At 50.8% G+C, this 19,065-nt stretch overlaps 2 protein-coding genes across 4 annotated transcripts in view; one reads left to right on the forward strand and one right to left on the reverse strand.

Annotated features, from left to right (window-relative positions):
- The first annotated feature begins 252 nt into the window (after positions 1 to 252).
- bcap31 (B cell receptor associated protein 31) lies at positions 253 to 8,002 on the forward strand. The gene is made up of 8 exons (XM_066710060.1): positions 253 to 396; positions 1,289 to 1,396; positions 1,563 to 1,663; positions 1,874 to 2,018; positions 2,958 to 3,093; positions 3,416 to 3,551; positions 3,702 to 3,802; positions 5,815 to 8,002. Exons 2-8 carry the CDS (start codon positions 1,305 to 1,307, stop codon positions 5,851 to 5,853), a joined length of 750 nt encoding a protein of 249 aa, XP_066566157.1. The 5' UTR covers positions 253 to 396; positions 1,289 to 1,304; the 3' UTR covers positions 5,854 to 8,002.
- A 3,972-nt stretch (positions 8,003 to 11,974) lies between these two features.
- slc6a8 (solute carrier family 6 member 8) overlaps positions 11,975 to 19,065 on the reverse strand; it is a 35,796-nt gene continuing 28,705 nt past the window's right edge. For all 3 annotated transcript variants that reach the window (XM_066710062.1, XM_066710061.1, XM_066710063.1), the window contains 5 exons: positions 18,465 to 18,602; positions 16,945 to 17,047; positions 16,569 to 16,669; positions 16,066 to 16,236; positions 11,975 to 15,840 (listed from right to left, as the gene is read on the reverse strand). In XM_066710062.1, coding sequence (XP_066566159.1) covers positions 15,700 to 15,840; positions 16,066 to 16,236; positions 16,569 to 16,669; positions 16,945 to 17,047; positions 18,465 to 18,602 — 654 coding nt within the window. In that variant the 3' untranslated portion in view covers positions 11,975 to 15,699. The remainder of the gene's footprint in view (positions 15,841 to 16,065; positions 16,237 to 16,568; positions 16,670 to 16,944; positions 17,048 to 18,464; positions 18,603 to 19,065) is intronic.

The following is a 19,065-nucleotide window of genomic DNA, read 5'->3' on the forward strand; positions in this document are numbered from 1 at the left end:
ACCGCCACGTCCCCTCCCCTCCCCTCCCCTCCCCTCTCACCACCAGTTTAGGGTGTTATTTTTTGCCCTGATCTTAATACGAAGTGCCATTTATGACAAAAAGACATACAATGCTACATATCCTGTATAATGTAGCTCAGGTATGATCCCTGTAGATATTTTAAATACATACACACTGTAGATACAGAGTACAGAGCTCCTCCAGCGCCGCCCCGCGGTCACAGCACGGCAGGGCGCACATCCGGTTCCTGCGATGTGTCCTTCCGGCGTCGGCGGGTCAAAGGTGAAGGGTCAGGCCGCGCAGTGTCGCTGAGCTGGAGTTTCGCAGACAGGAACTGAGCAGCTGAGACAGAAAAGCGCCTTTGCTTGTCGAGACGGATTCACCCCCAGATTAAGGTCAGTTTCACCAGCAGCAAACAGCAAACAGCAGACACGACCAGCGTCCGGGAGCCGGGAGCGTGATTGTGTCATCTTTCACTTTTATGAACAATACGTACACGATTGTTCAATTACAGGGTTTGGTTTAGTTCATGCGTGTGTGTATCTGTATATAACCTACTTGCGGTTACAATGCAATATTCAAAATGCAATCCAGTGCCTTTGCACCGTTTATAATCGCTACACACGTATATTAATATGTAACATGTCTGCCTCTGTCCAGTGCAGGTGTGTCCGCTCACATTCAGTCCTGTTTAGCAGCAATAATAATACTACTAATAATAATGATGATGTTGGCGGTTTAGGCGCTCGTGTTGCGCAGAGCTTTACTTCCGCACTGGGGGGCTGTTCCGTCACTTGCACTCCCCCCTGGTTTGACACCGCAGGGTGTGTCGGGGGCAGTGTTGTGAAATGCAGCGGGACAGGCTGCGTGGTTCCCGGATGAAGCACCTGTAGCCAATGGGGCGCGTTGACGTGTCACCCCGTTCCTTCAGTTCCACACAGTTCCGTCATGTGACTCTGGCTTTGCGGATATATTTTAGTCGATTGTGTCAGCGTGTAAACGGCATCACACACACACACACACACACACACAAAATATGTATGTGTTTTATTTTCATTGTTCTGCTTTCCCTCCGCGGCCCCTTCCATCGCTGGGGGGTGGGAGTTTATCCCGAGCAGCTGTGCCTCTGCCACAGGAAATCAAAGCAAATGGCCCCCAGTGGCTCCTCAGTGATGCAGCTGATATCAGCTGATACAGTGGCAGCCGCCCCCCCCCACCAGCTTGTGACTGATTTTCCGTGAGGTCAGTGTCGCTAATGTACACGTCTCCCCCGCCGGCCCCCCGCAGCCAGACAGCCGTGACGATGAGCCTGCAGTGGACCGCGGTCGCCACCTTCCTGTACGCGGAGGTCTTCGCCACGCTGCTGCTGTGTGTGCCCTTCATCTCCCCCACCCGGTAAGACTACCCCCCCACACCACCTCTGTTCCCAGGTGTTTGACTGTTTGCGAGCCGGAATTGCACGGCGTGTGTCTGTGCTCGTGTGTGAGACTCCGCCTGGCTGGCTCTGCTGCCGGTCCCTCTCCGCCTGCCCATCTCACACTCTCTGTCCCCCCCCCGGCAGATGGAATAAGATCTTCCGCTCCCGGCTGGTCAAGGCCATCATGACTTACGGCAACACCTACTTCGTGGTGCTGATTCTGATCCTGGTCTTCCTGCTGATCGGTGAGTGCGGCGCCTCGTGGTGGAGAGGCAGGGGTCAGGGTGGGTGTGAGGGTTATGGGTTTAGCTTTATTGGGTCAGAACCAGGCGGTGCTGAGGCTCAGTGTTTAGTGCACATGTTTATTTAATTTAAACCAGTTGAATCCCCTCCTTCCTCATTGATATCACATTTGGTCAAATTCTCCTTCCTCCCTCTCCCTCTCTCTCTGGCAGACGCCGGGCGGGAGGTGCGCAAGTACAGCGTGACGGAGAAGGTGGACCTGACGAACAACCCCACGGCGGTGGAGCACATCCACATGAAGCTGTTTCGCGCCCAGAGGAACCTCTACATCGCCGGCTTCGCCCTGCTGCTCTGGTTGTGAGTGTCCCCGCGTCGGGTTACGATAGTCCCAGGACGGGGGGCTTCCTGGGCCGACTTCCGGCCCCGTTGCCTTTGTTGTTTGAATTCTTCGGACTGGTTCTGTGTTCTGCGGTCTGCGTGCCTGTGCCTTGACTTGGACAGATTGGACTCCTAGTTTATTTAATCTCACAGTTTATTTATTGAACGCTGCAGGGGGAGAGGTTTGCAGAGCTGAGAGCCATGTGGGGCCCTCCTGCCCTGCCCAGGTGGTTTTTATTCCATTTTACTTAATTGGACTAATTTGACTTTTTAAATTGTCGCTTATAAAAAGTTGGAGATTTCTAGTTCCGCCTACAGTTTCATACTGAAAATGAACTCTAACTGATTGAAATAAATTAAGATCTCAGATCTCAGGCGGCGGGGGGAACTCGGCGGACGTGCCCGAACCCCCCCCCAGTGTGTTGGTGCTTGGCGGGTGTGCTGAATGGCTCGGTTATCTCCCGGGGTGTACAGTAGCGAGCAGAAATACCGTGGCACGTATTTAAAGCCTGGGGGGTCGTATTACACATCACGAGCCCTGACACTGTAAAACCCCAGGGGGCGGGGGGAGATTACCTTCGGTGCAGGAACCCACGCCATTCACACAATGTCCCCCCCGCCATATCATCACTCTGTATAGCCTCCCCCCTGCTATTTTATTAATAGACTGGCTCTATTTCCACCCCTGGGGGGTGCAGCGTTGCTCCTGTATGTGTGTGTGTGGGGGGGAGGGAGTGCAGGCCGTGTGAAACCAGAGACAGGAGGCAGGAGAGAAATGCCACCTGGGGGCACCATTGTCCTTCGCCAGGATCTTATTCGCCCGCTCGCATCAGGGAGATTCTGATTCCAGGATGTATTAAATAATTATTACTGTTTATTCTCTCCCTCGCTCTCTCTCGCTCTCTCGCCCCCCCCCAGTCTGCTGCGGCGCCTGGTCACGCTCCTGTCCCAGCAGGCCTGCATGATCGCGTCCAACGAGGCCTTCAAGAAGCAGGCCGAGGGGGCCAGCACCGCTGCCAAGAAGTACATGGAGGAGAACGAGACCCTGCAGGAGGTGAGTGCCCTGACGTGGGCCGGTCCCAGGTTTGAGACGGGGGGGTCCGATGTTGGGCGGCCAACCCGAGAGTTAGGGCTGATCTGAGACCTGAGAGCCAGCCTGGCACCGACAGGCGGAGGGAGACAGTTTAGGTAGTGCCTGGCATGGCCTGCCTGTCGACTCCGAGGGGTCGGTGTTGTCACCCGGCCTGGTGCCCCCCGCGGCGTCCAGAACTGCTTCCTCCACCTGACATCCCCCCTCGATGTACACGCTGGCTCTGTGGTCTCTGAGGGGAGCCCGATCGCACCCGGAGCTCACGCGTCTCCGCCTCTCTCCACAGACCCTCCGGGAGGCCGGCATCGCCGCGCCCGAGGCCGGGAAGAAGGCGGGAGGGAGAGCGGGAGTGGAGGAGGAGAACAAGAAGCTGAAGGGAGAGGTGCACCAGCTGAAGGACGAGCTGGACACCACCAAGAAAGGTGAGTCCGCGTGCCGGGGGAGAGAGCGGGCACGGCCGAGTGTCCGCGCCGGGCAGCGTCCCTCCGCAGCTGTGGCTTGATTCGCATTGCAAACCCTGCGTCCCAGTGAGGCGCCGCTGTTGACACCCTCTCTGCTCTCTGTCCCTGCAGCGCTGCAGAAGTGCGAGGGTGACGTGAAGGCCATCAAGAAGCAGGCCGAGAACCTGACCCGGGAGTACGACCGCCTGCTGGACGAGCACTCCAAGCTGCAGGTCAGTGCCCACCCCGGGGCCACCGGACAGTGACGGCCCTCACCCCCGGTTCTAGATCTGTAAGCGCAGTGAACCCGAGACTGATCCCGCTGAAGTGCCACAGGAACGCTGGTTAACGCGCAGCAGCTGGATGCTCTGCCTGTCTGCCGCGGCTGCTGCGCGGCGAAACGTCCGTGTCTCGTCTTCCAGGCCAAGACTACTCCTTTCCTTTTGAATAGATGGACAGTCGCACAAATATTCCCCCCGAATGAGAGGCCGCTCAAATTGCCTCACCTCCACCATCTGGGCTTGGAGATCTGAGCGGCCCGGCACCAAGTGGTATGTGCCGGCTGCAGCAGGTGGCCGAACATAAACACGTCTGCGGCTGAGTCGGCAAACCCACATACGTCAGAGTAGTTCATTAGAAAGAGAGACGTGCCGCACATTCCTCACACATCCCGGCAGCGCGAACCCATGCAGGGCATGGCTGTGGGACATATTGCTGGTGCGCTGTTAATGATCTGCACTCTGGGATAGTTAGCAAACCTGTCAAATTTGCAGATAATACTGAAATAGGCGGCTCAGCAGATACAATCTTGGCAGCACAGGCTATTCAAAGGGACTTAGATAATATTCAGTTGTGGGCCGACATGGTATTTGCGGCGCAGTCGCGGGCAGATCAATAACCTGTCGATGATCTCAGGTGATGTTAATGGTTTGATGGGAAATTGTGCTGATTGATGAAGTCTGGGATGATGGTCCCAAATCACTGTTGCATTGACAGGCAGCAATGCTCTTATGTTTCAAAGTTGCTCTGGATAAGAGCGTCTGCTAACAAATACACAATAATAATAATAATAATAATAATATAATGACGGATCTTACTGTGTATTTGATCTCTTACTGTACAATGTGTGTTTTGTGTAATTCGCCCTTGTGCTAAGAACATTTATTTATTCATAAATTATTAATCATGCGCAAACCAACCCAGGACACATGACTCGTAGGGGCGCTGGATTCAGCGTAACACCGGACCAGTTATTGACCAGTTCATGAACAAACATTTCTGTTCAATCTATATCGTCGCATTAACTCTCATCATCATAATATCGCTGTAACACAGCTTTGCTGACACGGAAGCTGCGCTCAGTCGCCTCTAATTGCTGCCATTTGACAACAACTAACTAGTTATTTACCTTGTGACACATATTGTTACTGTAGTGTCTGACAGACCGCTGTTCGCTGCTGATTTCGCTCATTTTCAATCAAAACTCTCCTCACTGCTCGCGTCTCTGCTGGCATTTTAAACATGGCGGCTGAACTCCAGCAGTTTTTGGTGCCAGAAAAAGTGAGCCAGTTCTTTTGCGGTGGAAAAGCAAGGAGCGGTTCCAAATTAGGCACAGGCTCCGAACTGGCACCGGCTCCTTGTCGGTGGAAAAGCACTATGAGAGACTGAGGGACCTGAACCTTTTCACCCTGGAACAGAGGAGACTACGTGGGGACTTGATCACTTAGTTATTAATGGACACCAAACGAGCACGATGGGGCGGATGGGCTCCTCTCGATTGGACACTGTGATCCAAGGATCCTATCCAGTCTGTTTTTGAATGTTCCCACATTGTCTGTTCAGCCACATCGCTGGGGAGTTTGTTCAGATTGTGACGCCTCTCTGTGTGAAGAAGTGTCTCCTGTTTTCTGTCTTGAATGCCTTGAAGCCCAATTTCCATTTGTGTCCCCGGGTGCGTGTGTCCCTGCTGATCTGGAAAAGCTCCTCTTTTTCAAGTGCCTGTTGATCGGCGCAGGCGTGTCGGTGTCGGTGTGCGGGTGTGTGTTTGCAAGGCCCTGAAGCAGAGCGTTAACATTTAATTTGCTTCCGGATGTCCCAGGGTAAACAAACACGCCACTATTGGGTTTCCGTTGCACTCGGCTCATGAGGAACCCTGGGCCGACGCCCCTCGTGTCCGGGACCCCCCCAGCAGCCCCTTAAACTCTATCAACATTCACTTCACCTTGTTATCTGTGTTTCCTTCCAGGCGCAGAAGGACGGCCCCCGAGAGAAGAAGGACGACTGAGAGCCCCTCCCAGCAAGGTGGCGGTGACCGGTTCTTCCTCCGCTTTACAGTAATGGCTTCCCACGGACTGCAGACACCCCCCCCCCCCCCCCCCCCCCAGTCACTCCCGGTTCTCGCAAACACCCGCCCAGCTTAATCATCTCTTGTTCCCTCGGTCACCCCCTTCCAGGAGGAATCGCGGCCAACGAGGAATCTGACCCCCCCGGCAAAACCACAGGAGATTCTTCAGATGCCGCCCCCGCACATCCTTTCATTTTTTTTTCCCAGCGACTTGAAATTAAAGACGGTCACGGCGATCGGTGTTGGGACCCCGGGCTGGGGTTCGGCGCGGCTCGACTCCAGACTGACAAACCAGCCCCCGCGGTGTCGGCCGCTCTGTCCCGTTGGGCCGTTTCGGTACAGGGACATCCGCGTCTCGCTGTCGGGAGCACTGTTTCTCTCTCTTTGACCGTGCTCCCCCCACCCCCCCACACACGCTCAGTTTTTCGCACTTCTCCTTTTTTAATTGAAAGCCCTGAGTGTCCACGTTGTGTCCGTCGTGCTTCTCTCCCTCGGGCTGCGGAGGGCGCCGGCGGCCATTTATCAGTGTTGTTATTGCATGTTCACAGTTCGCTGCCGTGTGTGTGTGTGTGTGTGTGTGTGTGTGCGTGCGTGCGTGTGCGTGCGAGACCGAGTCCGTGTGCTTGTGAGAGAGACTGCGTGTGTGTGCGTGTACTTGTGAGTGCGTGTGCCTGCGAGAGAGAGTGCTTGCGTGTGTTTGCTTGTGACAGAGAGCGCGAGAGAGAGAGAGAGAGAGGGAGAGAGAGAGAGTGTGCGTGTGCCTGTGAGAGAGACTGCTTGTATGTGCGTGTGCCTGTGAAAGAGAGTGCGTGTGTGTGCGTGTGCTTGTGAGAGAGACTGCTTGTGCGTGTGTGTGCCTGCGAGTGAGAGTGCTTGTGTGTGTGTGTTTGCTTGTGAGGTCGGTCGCAGGTAAAAGTGGGTCTGTGTTGTCCCGTTTGTACAGAGATCAGCGAATGATCCTCGCGCCCCCGTCCTGTTCACATCCTGTGCCTGAACCGAGTGGGTAAACGATCAGAGCGCGGGAGAGACGGTTGCACTTGGGTTGACTTTCCGACGGGGAGACCACACCTGTTCTCCTTGCGGTCGCCTCGCACAGCCGGTCCGGCAGCTGGGCGGCCACAGGGGGGTGGGGGGCGCTCTCTGGGATCTTCTCCGCAGTAGAGACGTGTGGGTGAGGGATCTGGTTTCTTTCAGGGGGGGTGTGAAGCTCATTGACAGACGAACAGGCGAGACTGCGGACAGAATTTGGGACTGTGGGGGCTGTGGAGGATTGAAGCAGTGTGTGTGTGTGTGTGTGTGTTGAGCAGCATGTTGAGAGGGGGCTTCTGTTAGATTTCCTTGGGGAGGGGGCTGTCTTTTTGGTTCTGTTCGAATGCGTGCTGTATTTATTTTTTTGTAAAATGGCGCCATTCAGTTGAATGTTCAAACCCGGGGCGTCTGGTCTCTGATCTCAATATACCGGGTTTATTCCTCCTGGGCTCCTAATTGTCCCAGCGCCAAAGTGTTTACAGGCCCCAGTATGGAGCCCCCTTGTCCACGCAAACCCCCGTGTGACATGCCCCCTCTCTCTGTCCGTGGTTTGTCGTGACCCGTGCGCGGCGGCGGAGGGGGAACACGCATAGTGACCAATCACCGCTTACTTATAGCGAGGGCCGTTTCCACAGAGCGCCGGGACATTCTGCAGAATCGGACCCTTCCGGACATTCACCCCCCCATTCCAGACCTGTGCGTGACCCTTGACCCCGGCTGTGTGCATCGATCCGCTTGCGGGGCTGGTGTAGAACGGACAACTCTGGGGGTCTTGGCATCGTCAGGCTTCGCGCTCGACTGCTGAACGTTCTCTGTTTTTCGTTGCGTCGCTTTCTGATCGAGGCAGGAGTTGTTAAGGGCCGGAAGTGCGATGACAAGTCGGCTGCTGTATCTGTGCATTTTTGTATTTCCTCTGCTTTGCCTTGCTTTTACTTTGTCATGTAGAGGCTGGTGGTGGAGCTGCAAAGCGCGGCGATGGTGCTGTTTTGTCGGGCTGTTCGGTACCCATCCTGTGCCGCTGTGTGACTTGCCTGTTTGTACAATAAATAAAGTAACACAATTTGTAGCAGCCTGTCTTTATTGGCACCGCGGGTTGAGTGTCGTGGCTGAATGGATGCTCTGCCCGGTGTCGGGGAGGTCCGCAGTGACCGGCGTTGCCCCGGCTCTGTGTGGAGGCGTGGCAGCTGCAGGATGGGCATCAGCTCGCCTGGACACGAGTATTGGTTCACAAGCAGCCGACCCACACGCTAGGAGTGGGGATTCGTAGACCCAACGGCCTTGAGAAACCGACCCGGCCGCCTCGCTTTAAATCCCACTCTGATTCCACTGCCACATGGAGGGAGCGAATGTGAGAGATCTTTAAAAGCAGAGTATGAAAGTGATCTAAACGCACCTCACCCCCGCACCCCTGCGTCTGTGGCACCATGACCTCATCACAGTAACGGATGGTGACAGATTCTTGGGCGAGGGGCCGTGGACAGGCTTCAGCGTGTTCAGGGCGGCCTGGAGCTAAAAAAAGTCATCAATGAGGGGATTGTGGCCCGAGCCGGCTCAGACTCCTTATATCAACAGAGCTGCCCCTCAGAGGCGTGGGCTAAACATAGCCTGACCCTCGCCCTAGTGCGCGGCTCGGCCCGCTCTGAGCTCATTGTGGCACGGTGTCCATTGAAGACGCCTTACGCTTCCTTCCCGGTGCCGGCCGGGGGGGCCCTGGGCCTCATCACTGCGACACCTGGCCGGGCTCCTGCTGCCGCCAGACCCCCAAGGGACGCACTCGACCCCCCCGTCGCTCCGCTCAACAACGCAGCTCAACAGCTGTGTGACCGGCAGAGCTTCAGGGATGAGCGCAGTGCCCCTGTGTGGCTGCCAGGGGGCGTCCTTGTGCCTCGGGACGCAGCGCTCAGCGGCACACAGACCGCGATCAGACAGCGAGCAGCAGAGCCCTGTGAAGGCATTTTAATCCCTTAAACAGTGTTTCTCAGCCCTGTCCCGGAGGAGCCCCTGCCCTGCTGGTTTGTTCCAGCCAGGCTCTCAATTACTTAATTGAACTATTAATTGAACTAATCGTTTCCAGAGCCTTTACATTATTTTTAACAGTAGGGGTTTTAACTTAAGTATAGAATTGTGTAAGGAAATAATTGAAGAACCAACTTTTTATCAGTTACACAATTTAAAGAGTCAAATGTAATCCATTTACTTCAATTTCATTTTTCTTGATTGCTAAGACACTTTTAATGAAACTGGGGTCAACTTGATCTCCATCTTAACCAAATGAGCAAAACAGTATTCATGTTTGTCATTTCTTATAGCTTTCACACATAATGCAAATGTTAAGCACAGTTTTGCAAAACAGTAAACACAACTCTCTACAAAAGACACAAAACTCAGCTGAGTAAATCATGTCAAACAAAATTAAAACATTTGGTCACATCTACTACAAATTACTGCCGTGAACGTGAACCTCTTCTGCACGTGTCCTTATTCATGCATGAAAGAGCTCACATTTGAGCAGCTTGCAAGGATGGACCAAGTAAGAGGCTGAGGCTGAGGGCGAGGGTGAGGGCGAGGGCAAGGGAGTGGTAGAGCTGCCCATAAAGCAAGGGGGCATCAGATGTGTGGTGGTGGTGGAGTAGCTCAAAGGGGAATACGAAGAGCTACTGTTTCAGATTATATTTGTGCCACAATTATTTACTTTTGTCAATCATGGCCTATCCACGAGCGAGGCTGGGCAACGCAACTCCGCATACATTACTGCAATTTATGTGAGTGAAGCCGCCTTTCAACCTTTCAAATGTCAGGAGTCGAGGGAGGAACCCCACTGGTAAGAGGGCCGCTGTGAATGTGTGAAGGGGAGCACACATCACCACGTGTGCCGCTCTCTCCAGCGGGGGGGTTCTTTACCACATCCCTACCACTGGCCCATACGATACAGAACGTCTCCTCGCAGTTCTTGATGCACCGGAGAGTGGGTCCACCAGACGAGAGAGGGCTGCTGAGACCTGACATGTCCTGCTTCTTCATCATATGGGACAATGTTGCTTTCCACCACTCCCATCTGGGTACTGAATGGCTTGCAGCCCACCCAGGAATGGTGATCCAGTGTTTCCCACCATACTCTCCTTTTCTCTATCCAGTAGAGGAGTTCTTCTCTGTTTGGTGGTGGAAAGTTCATGATTTCTGTCCACATAACCAGAATGCTGGCTGCCTGGCAATCACAGCTGAGGCTTGTCAAGGGTGGATGCGCCACTGCAGGAGATTGTTTCCTCGTTGCATTGCAAGAGTGAACATCCAATGCGATGTCAACGAGCACATGTGGCCTCATCATCTGGAAAGAATGGACTGACAGTGCAGTGTACAGTAATATATTTGTCTTGCCTTTTTGACCTTGCTTTGTTTTCACAGAGATACGTTGTTTTTCATCATCAGCTTGGTATATTTAATTTTGTTCTCTGTACAGCATCATTTAATTTGTAAAAAAATAAAATAAATAAATAACATGAATACTGTAAAGTAAAGCATTTTGTTGCAGTTCTTGCTCTTTAGTGAAATTATTTCTGCTTTGGTCCTCTTTGATCAAAAATCCTTTTAGGAAACAAGAATACAGCCCATGCTGTGGTAAAATGTTGACTTGCCTTTATATACTATAATTATAGTATCAAAAAGTGGTACACACGCACTCAAAAAAGCTAGCCATGGTAGGGTATATTGATAGTTGTAGTTAGTATTTATTGGGCCATTGTGTAAGGATTGATAGAAAGAACTTTCTGTGAGATGACAAATTGTGCTGTTTTGGTAGATGTATTTGATTTTGTGACATGTATTCAATGTTTTGGGTGTCTTAGTGCATTTTGCATATGAAATGCATAATTTTGGCAAACACGATTCAGTTTTGGCGGCTGTATCTGTTTTGCAAAAGTGACTTCTGTTTGGAGAAATGTGCTCAAGCAATCGAGAAAAACTGTAAGCGTTCAATTAAGTAAGTTAATTAAGTTCAAACCAGCAGGGTAGGAGCTCCTCCAGGACCAGGGTTGAGAACCAGGGCTTTAAAACAACACAGCCTCGTGTAAAACAGTGCACAGGGAGCGTGTAAATGGCGGTGCTGTTCTGTTCAAGACTAGTGTCTGAGGATGAGGAGGATGAAGTTTAGCCACTGCTAATAATACAGATCTGGCAACAGAACAAGACTCATAATAATCATAATAATACTCATAACACTATAATAGGCACAGGAGTCTCTTGATTTTTGGCACATCAGAGCATCACTGTCGGTGCTGTGAGATAAAATAGTGCACAATATCACTACAGCCAATCAGTCATGTTTTTGTATCCAGGCAGTGAGAGCTGTGGGGGGGAGCAGAGGACCTGCAGCAGAAGGTCAGGGGTCAGGCAGCGTCGCAGCGTCTCACGTGAGCGCCTCTCGCTGCTGTATATATATGTCTACATATATAACACGGGCCTTCATGGCGGGCGGCCTGCAGGAGAGCATGTCGACGGGGAATCTGTGTGTCAGCGCTGCAGGATCCCTTTGATGTGTAACAGAGCGACAGAACAGGTGTGATGTCTTTAAACCACAGATGTCAGCTTTCATGTATTCCCCGTGCAAAAAATAAATAAGCTGATGAAGAAAAAATTGAATATCACAACACGCACACACACACACACACACACAACACACCCTGCAGGCTCGACCCGGCGCTTCCAGCTGTGTGAGGATGTCAAAGTGTCCGAGCTGCTGAAGTGCGTCCTAGGAAACAGGAACACTCCCCCCCCCGGGACAGTTTGTGGAAGTGAAGCGAGCCGCTCACTGGAACCGGACCCTTGAGCAGGACTCGGGTCACGGCTGGGACGTGCAGGTCAGGGCAGGTGTGGCAAGGTGTGCAGCCAGTCCTGCCTTGTGTGCCGGTCAATATAGTCCTGCAGGACCCGCTGACACGCCTGCGGTGACACACGAGTGGCACACTGCCTGCCACCCAACCTGTGGAACACATGTAATAATAAACAGGAGAGCCGCAATGATGAGACGGAGGCGTGGTGAGTTAACTGGGTTTTATTGCCATGTTGTGACGCGGGTTCAGAGTGATTGCAGCGCACAGTCACAGCGGTGATCAAGCATGGAGCCCTCTGCACACGCGGAGGTCACGGCCATGGAACACACTGCTTGGCTCCGTCTCACCGTTATTACTTACTACTATCTCATCGTGAATGGAAGACTAGGTGCCACCGCGCTGCGTCTCACAGCGGGAACACGGGTACTAGAACAGGGTACTAGAGCACAGAGGAGGGGCAGCAGGGAAGCCATGGACAACATCACGTTTGCAATTGCTCTCAGACCGTATCCTCGTCCAAGGGGCCGCCGCCGCGTCGGACGCGCTTCTCTGCGGTGGGTTTTTCCCAACAGCCGTCCCTGCCAGGTGTGTTTTAGTGTTTATTTCATGATTAGTATTCGATTTCCATTTTCAAAACCCTGCGTTCAAACTAAACGCAGCAGACAGACAGGTAAGACAGGAGAGATCCGCAGACAAATCTTCCATAAGACAAAGGATTGTGTGGGTTTGTTCTGGTCTGTTTACGGTTTTGAATAGCGAGCATCACATTGCATAGAGGGAGGGAGAGAGAGAGGAAGGGAGAGAGAGAGAGAGGGAGAGAGAGAGGGAGGGAGGCCTTGAGCAAAGCGTTTCAGTCACTTCTGGCCAAGGAGGGGAATTTGCTCCTGCCATCCTTAGACACTGAAAAGGACTTTAATTTTCATTCCCGTCTTTCTTTCTGGCGGGAAGTGAACACTGAGGGGAAATCAAACACCTGGATGGTGATCTGTTCCCTCCGTCTGGTGTTCGTTTTGGTTCCAGATCAGAACGGCATTTCTAACTAGGAAAATAAACTATTTGAATTAAAAGCACATAAAAATACTCACATGTGGTTTTCGATCTCCTGCTTTTAAAAACAGTTCAAAAAAGTAGATAGCTGCACTGATTGCGATTTAACTGATATATTTCAGAAAGTGTTAATACTAATCCCTCAAGTCTCTCACAGTGAAAACGCAGAATATTTGGATTAAAAAGCTGCTCGTCAGGCCGGCTCGGAGCTACGACACTGTGAAAGATCTGCGAAGGCCGGGTTTCGTGCCGAGACTAGGGCTCCCCTTGGATACAGGATACAGTCTGAACGATTTGGCAGTCAGAAGTACAACAGAATGAAACAATACACATGGTTTTCACATAATAGAGTGTATTTCCTTTCTTTTAAAAAATATATTTATAATAATTACATTTTCCCAAGTCACTTGCCAGCCAGCCAACCCAGGCCAGGGAGAAGAGGCGTGAAATGGAGAGTTTCGGACCAATGACGATGATGATGATTAATGTCAGTGTGTTCTGCTGGGACGGCTCACATATGGGCAGTGTGAGACATTGCACCAGGGCGGGCAGTGCGGCGGAGTCTGACCGGTACTGGCCAGACCTGCGCTTTGTTAAAGGCGCAGTGGGACTCAAACTCCCGGTGGACAGGACTGGGACAGAGGGACAGAAGGACAGCTTCTACCAACCATATGTCATGCCCTGGTCCTTCCTTTAACTTTTTGTTGTTGTTATTATTTTTATTATTGTTATTTTGTTATCATTATTAGGGTTTACTAAAATCGAGCTCTTGTTGATAACTGTCTTTCTTAATTTCAAATCACAAACACCCCGGTGAGGACGAAGGGCAACACGGGGGGTCCAGATATGTGACTCTCGAATGAAGTAACACACAGCGAAGGAGGACTGGCCCTGACTGGCCGGACGGGAGGACAGGTGTGGCTCTGGGTGGACCGGGGCAAGCGATACACACACACTCACACAGACACACACAGGAGGTCTGTCACATCACTGCAGCACCCCCCACCCCCCCACAGATCATATTCACAATTCCCACAGTCTCTCCCACCACGTTAATACTAACACTGCATTGCAGCCTATTGCACGGGGCGACATCCTGCTGTCTTCATTGTAGCATATCACGTCACACTCATTTATATATATATACATACATATATACATATTTATATATGTGTATATATAGATATGTGTATATATATATCTTAAATGTCAGCAAAATAAAACCATTCACAAAATAAATCTCTCATTTATTTTACAGGAAGTAAAACAAAAAAGAAAATAACCCTCTTGTTCTAACACAGTTAAGGTGCTAGCAAGATTATTTTACAACAATGTGCAAATGTAGTTCAGCCTTTGCGTTATTCTTTTTACCTATTAATTCACATTCTTTTTTTTAAATGTTCTCTTATTTTTCTTTTTTTTTGTTGCAGTGATTGATGTGTAAACTGGCGTGTCACACGTGGCAGAATTCTGACAGGCAATCCTGGAGGGCAGACCCCTGGGGTCCTAAAGGCTACCAAACACCGCTCCGATGCTCAGTGCTGGCTTTCAATAAGAATAATACAATTAATACAAATAAAAATCGAAATAAAACAAAATAAGACAGACAAACAAAGGCAAGGTTTAGCGTTTTCTCATCTGTAAACCGTCACCTGGACTTCTCTGTCACAGCAGGCCAAGTGTCCGTCAGACTAAGTGTGAGGCACTAGGAGGAGCACATTGTGTGTGTGTGTGTGTGTGTGTGTGTGTGTTTGTCTATGTGTGTGTGTGTCTGTGTGGGTGTGTGTGTGTGTTTTGTGTGCATGTTCTTTGTTTATCAGTGCGTGTGTGTCTGTGTGCGTGTTCTGTGTTTATCTTCAATAGTGTCACTGGCTACAGGTGAGTCTGAGACCCTCGGCCCGGTGGCACTAAAGCGCGCGACTCTGGCATCCGAGGTCTGATCTCCACCGAGAGCCGGGCCGGTTATTGATTTGTGCGACTCCTGTCCAATGTTGGCACGGCCGCCGGACCATCAATGCGCAGACTTCAGGTCCGGCTCTGTTCCTTGTGTTTGTGCAGATTTAAAGAGACACGTGCCTCAAATTAGAATAAAAATAAAATAAAAGTGCAAGTAAAAACAATTTTGCTTTCTTTCCGTGGAGTGCTTTTGAGACATGTACAATTTTGGCAACTTCTGGTTATTGCTTCTAATCCCCACCCCCGCACACATTCAAAGCATTCAGAACTAAAATACGTATTTATTCCCCGTCCGTCTCAAACCAACCTGTTGAATATGATCGTCTGGGTATTGCGAGTCCACGGGACACACCTGGGACTCAAATCCCCGGACTGGGTGCTGAAGAACGAAGGCAAAAAAAACTATGAAGGCTATTTGATATTTATTTTTCTCTCTCTGGCATTCGCAACCCCTCGAGTCCGCCCTCCAGGCGCGTGTCGTTTTTGTGTTTTCTAAATACTTCGGTAAAAACGTTTAAAAGCTGCAAATCAGGAATGAGTTTCATAAATCTCACAGATGCATTATTTGTGTAAGTATCGGTTTGATTGATATTTCAGTTTGGAAGTTCACATCGATGAATAGGCTACGAAAAAATACAAAAATTGTGTTTTAAAGGTTTTGCATTTTTAAAATTGTGTTTTTAAAATTGTGTTTTTAAAATTTTAAGTTTTTTAAAATTTTAAGTTTTTAAAATTTTGCGTAAAGCACAGATTTATGAAACTGATTCCTGACGGAGTATACGTTCGTGCGGACGTCCTTCCCGTACCGCTGCAGTGTGTGTGCATGTGCATGTGCTGCCTGTGAGAATTCTGCCAGTTTGTGGGGAAACGGGTGACAGGTGAAGACTACCACGCAGTACGGAAGCTGCCCCTGAAGCTGGCCGGCGTCCTACATGACACTCTCGAAGATGATGACCTTGTTCTCCTCCGAGCCGGGCGAGAGCGATGACAGGCTCTTGAGATCGGCGTCAGGGGCCATGTACTCCAGGTGGTGGGCCCCCCACACGGGCTTGGTCAGGTGGTCCCAGCGCTGCAGCACAGAATTTATACATTGGTCATGACAACAACAAAGAGTAAAACGGTGTTCTTCAATCAGATTGGCCACTTCGGGCTGAATGCCATTTCTTTCTTTCTTATTCTTTTTAAACTATGATGTCCTACTCTTTCTAACAGGGCTTCGCTGTGCAATACTGCAAAAGACCACAGACAACAGATACAGACACAGGGTGGCGGACACGCAGGGGGCCATACTGACCTCTCTGAGGGTCCCCTTGGCACGGACGAGTTTGTAGACCAGGCTGGTGGGGATGCAGAGCATGGAGGACATCGCCAGGCACCAGCCGATCACCTCACCCCACCAGGGGTAAACATAGGTGTTGTTGTAGGTCAGGGGCTTGTAGTTCAGCAAGTGAAACAGGAAGATGCCCTGGGGGAGGCAGAGAGAGACGTCTCTTAATCTCCCGAAAGCTGGTGAGGTTTCAATGTCACTCAAATGCAGACATATATTACTATAGACATATATACGATTACTACATAACAACAGCAACAATGTAAACGTTGTGAAGGTTGAAATGAACTGACTAAAGGCAGTGAGTTCAGCCTATACAGAACAAGACATAAGTGGCCCAAGATCTCTAACTGAAGCAGGGACAAGTTCAAAACTAATCTGGGCGTTTTCAAATCGAACCCAGGTGCTCGGCGGTAATCGGCGCAGGATTCGCTATGTTGTGTCGGGAGCCCGAGGGGGCGGAGTCTCACCATGCAGACGCACGGGGTGATGATGGACCAGCACCACTTCATCCAGGGGAAAGGCCGGTACCCGATCATCCGAGCGATGTCGTCCATGAAGCGGTCAGCACCTGCGGAGCACAGGCGGCCAGGCGCGTTAGACTGGACACAGCGGCCCGCCCTGGCGCGTGAGGAAGGGAGGAGGTCCGGCAGACATCGTTCTCACAACTCGGGGACAACTGGTATGTTTGCGACGACACTGCCATACACAGTAGGAAGGCAATATTGTTGGCCGCTCTAAACCGTCTCTAAACTCAGAGTGGTTAAGCCCCGGACAGTGAAGTCAGTGAAGCAATTATAATAGAGACAGGACCTCAGCTGCCCAACCCTGGACAAGAACGCTCACCATAGACCCAGGCGACGACGATGCATTCCCAGAAGGCCTGCCATAGGAGGGTCATGCCGCTGGCCGAGTAGTAATCGAAGAGCTGGAAGACGTACATTCCTCCCTGCGAGAGACAGACGGACACGGACAGACAGACGGGAGACATGACTACCTCTCCTGCAGCCCAGACATCGTCCCACACACCCCCTCCCTCAAAAGAAAACATTCCACCCATCAGTCTATGTTTTAACATTAATATTACTTCTATGATTATATATTTATGTGGGCTTTTTAAAAAAAAGTACAAATACAGACTATTTTACTTCTAAAACAGTTCTGAGCATTAAGAGCATTAGAGGGGGACCGTCCTCAGTTATTATCAGCTACACAGACTAACAAGTGTCTCTCCTCATCCCTGCCTCCCCTCACCAGACGCACCTGACTCGGCGACACGGACAGAACAGAGCCGACGCCCCGAGCTATCTTTACAAGGGCCGTGTTCAAACCCACAGCAGTCTGGAGCTACCCCTGCAGTCTGCTCCCAACCCTTGCAGAAATTCACGTCACTGCGGATTTGACAGGGAAAACCCAAAAGCTTTTGCAGGACTGTCCGTAATTCGGCTCCATGTCAACATAAGAAATAAACCCCTGACTGACTGACTGACAGCTTTGATCAAACTACCACCATAAGATCAGTATTCAGTGAAGGAACACACACACACGCACAGCACACTCACACACATGTACATATACACTAAGTGGCTACTTTATTAGGTGCACCCTCAGATGGCCTCAGTGCAGGTGTCTAAGGCGCTTCACAGGGATGCTGCCCATGTCGACTCCATTGCTTCCCATAGTTGTTGCAAACTGGCTGCTGGTGGATGTCTACACCCAATAGCTCGTTCCACCTCCTCCCACAGATGGATGGATGAAGGTCTGGTGACGGGGGACAGTGGACTGAATTCACAGTCATGTTCCCAGAACCATTCCCGGACAATCCTAGCCATGGGGCATTACCCGGCTGGAAGAACCCAATTGCAGACGGACACATGGCAGCCATGACGGGATGCACCTGATCAGCAACCATGTTCAGATATTCTGTGGCCATCAAACGTCGCTCTGCTCTATCAATGTGTGCCAAGAAAACACACCATCATTCTGCTGTTATATGACTCACTGTTGCCCGTCTGTGACTCCACACAAGTCGTGTCGGCCTCCGTCAGCCTGTTTCATCAAAAAATGGATTGAAACAAGAGGTGTACCTAAAAAAGTGGCCTCTCGGTGCATTTACACACACAGACACAGACACAGACACACACGCACACACACACACACACACACATTTATTCTTTACAGATACAATCTGGAATATACAGCACTTTCCAATCTATCAAAGCTGTGTTTACAATTTAAAGTGCAGAGGAGCACGTGTCAGTAACTGCTGAACACCTTAAAATACATTAGAAGATCCATCACTGAACATCTTAGAGACAATGTAAGTGGCCAGGCCCTGCTGCAGCACCCGGGAGAGCCCTACTCACCTGCGTCACCATAGAGAGGTCGATTATAAAGCACAGCAGACAGCAGATGGCCACTGAGATTTCTCGCCGGTAGCGCACGTAATACTTCTCGGGCAACAGGTCCATCATCCCAGTGACAAAACCTTCCACCCCTACAAACTGCACAGACAGGAGAGGAGGCACAGAAGTCAGACACAGGCATGCAAGGTTGCGGTGCAGACAGGCACACCCAAACACTCTCGTGTGCAGGCAGTTGGGACTTGAGTAATGCCTAACTGAAAAGAAGCCAGCGCTGTTGTGTCTCATCCTGGTTGAGACATAATAGCGCTGGCTTCTTTTGAGTTAGGCGTTCCTCAAGTCCCAACTGCCTGCGCACGAGAGTATTTGGGCGTGAAGTCGAGCATGTCGTGTTCTTTGGAGGACAAAAGTACCAACCCATCTATGAGACAACCTTTAAAATATTACATTAAAATGAAAGAAAACCACAAATAAAGGTAAAAATGTAACAATACATTTTGAGTGTGTCACAGACGCGCTGTATTGTACTAAGGCCTTGCACTCCACTCCAGTGGCACAGGTTAGCTGGCGGCGCTAACAGACGGTCGACAGCTTGTAGCGTTTA

This window comes from Amia ocellicauda, chromosome 7, assembly GCF_036373705.1.
Source record: "Amia ocellicauda isolate fAmiCal2 chromosome 7, fAmiCal2.hap1, whole genome shotgun sequence".
Lineage (NCBI taxonomy): Eukaryota > Metazoa > Chordata > Actinopteri > Amiiformes > Amiidae > Amia > Amia ocellicauda.

What these genes read in the sequence shown, in the direction of transcription:
- bcap31 (XM_066710060.1), top strand. Translation starts at nt 1,305, where the DNA reads ATGAGCCTGCAGTGGACCGCGGTCGCCACCTTCCTGTACGCGGAGGTC. An exon ending in CCCTTCATCTCCCCCACCCG is followed by an intron (nt 1,397 to 1,562) that starts GTAAGACTACCC and finishes CCCCCCCGGCAG; the next exon opens with ATGGAATAAGATCTTCCGCT. An exon ending in ACGAGCACTCCAAGCTGCAG is followed by an intron (nt 3,803 to 5,814) that starts GTCAGTGCCCAC and finishes GTTTCCTTCCAG; the next exon opens with GCGCAGAAGGACGGCCCCCG.